This window comes from Aphanomyces invadans (genome assembly GCF_000520115.1).
Source record: "Aphanomyces invadans strain NJM9701 unplaced genomic scaffold supercont1.203, whole genome shotgun sequence".
NCBI classification, from domain to species: Eukaryota; Oomycota; class Saprolegniomycetes; order Saprolegniales; family Verrucalvaceae; genus Aphanomyces; species Aphanomyces invadans.
In genome coordinates, this window is record NW_008580348.1 from 578 (window position 1) to 1,481 (window position 904).

General features: G+C 53.7%; 1 protein-coding gene across 1 annotated transcript; it reads right to left on the reverse strand.

Annotated features, from left to right (window-relative positions):
- Positions 1-332: 332 nt before the first annotated feature.
- Positions 333-796, reverse strand: H310_15170 (hypothetical protein; the record flags this gene model as incomplete). The annotated part of the gene is made up of 2 exons (XM_008883157.1): positions 333-582; positions 713-796. Coding segments are annotated over 2 exons (333 nt in total), but the record flags the coding sequence as incomplete, so codon positions are not given.
- Positions 797-904: the final 108 nt, after the last annotated feature.

The window sequence follows — 904 nt, forward strand, 5'->3', positions numbered from 1 at the left end:
TGACACTCTCGTAGACATCCAGTGGGCACAGCAAGCTTTCAGGTAGGCGTCCTTGCCGCGCTTGTTTCTCCTTGGCCTGGTGGGGCACCTTGTAGGCATTGTCGCCCCGGAATTTCAGCGTCTCGATCATGCACGCCTGGAGCGTGAGAAAGGTACGATCGCAGCGCTCGGAGGGATAGTCGACAAAAGCGGCTTCCACGTTCGCCACCAGCTCATCCACGTTGGCGCTGACGTTCTGTGTTGTAGTGACTGTATGGCAGCGAAGAATCCCAGGTCCAGGATGTTCATGTCAGGTGAGTTTGCTGGCTGCGGCTCGATCGTGAACGTCCAACCTGCAGTGCTGTAGTTGGCGAAGGCGGCAAGAACCGTCGCATCGAATGGGGTGACATGCGCCCGGGCGTTGTCGTGCTGCAGCTTCACGTTCCGGTCGGGACAAGGCCACTTGGCGACAATCGACGGCAAGACTTTATCGATGAGGAATGTGCGGTACACGTCATTGGTCACGACAACTGACTTGGTTTCGTAGGTTCCTGCTGCACGATTGGCACTGTCTCGCTGGGCTTGGATGGACTCAACAAAGGGCTACGTTCCAAGCTTGCCACATGCCAGTGCTATTAATGAAACGTGGCCGTGCCACAGCACTGAGGAACATCACTTTAGTAATATACCTCTTCGACTTGCACGTGCGTTTTGGTTCGTTTTCTCCAGGGACCAGGTAGTATTTTCGCGTGGTTTTGGTAAGGTAAAACCACTTCTCGTCCAGGTGAACAAACTGCATCATATCGTTCAGCTCCATGTTCGCCCGTACCATCTTGAACGCAAATTTCATGCGGCAGTATTTGTTGGCTTCAGTCAAGAACGGACGGATGGCATTGGAATGCGAACGAAATAGACCCAGCTTAAG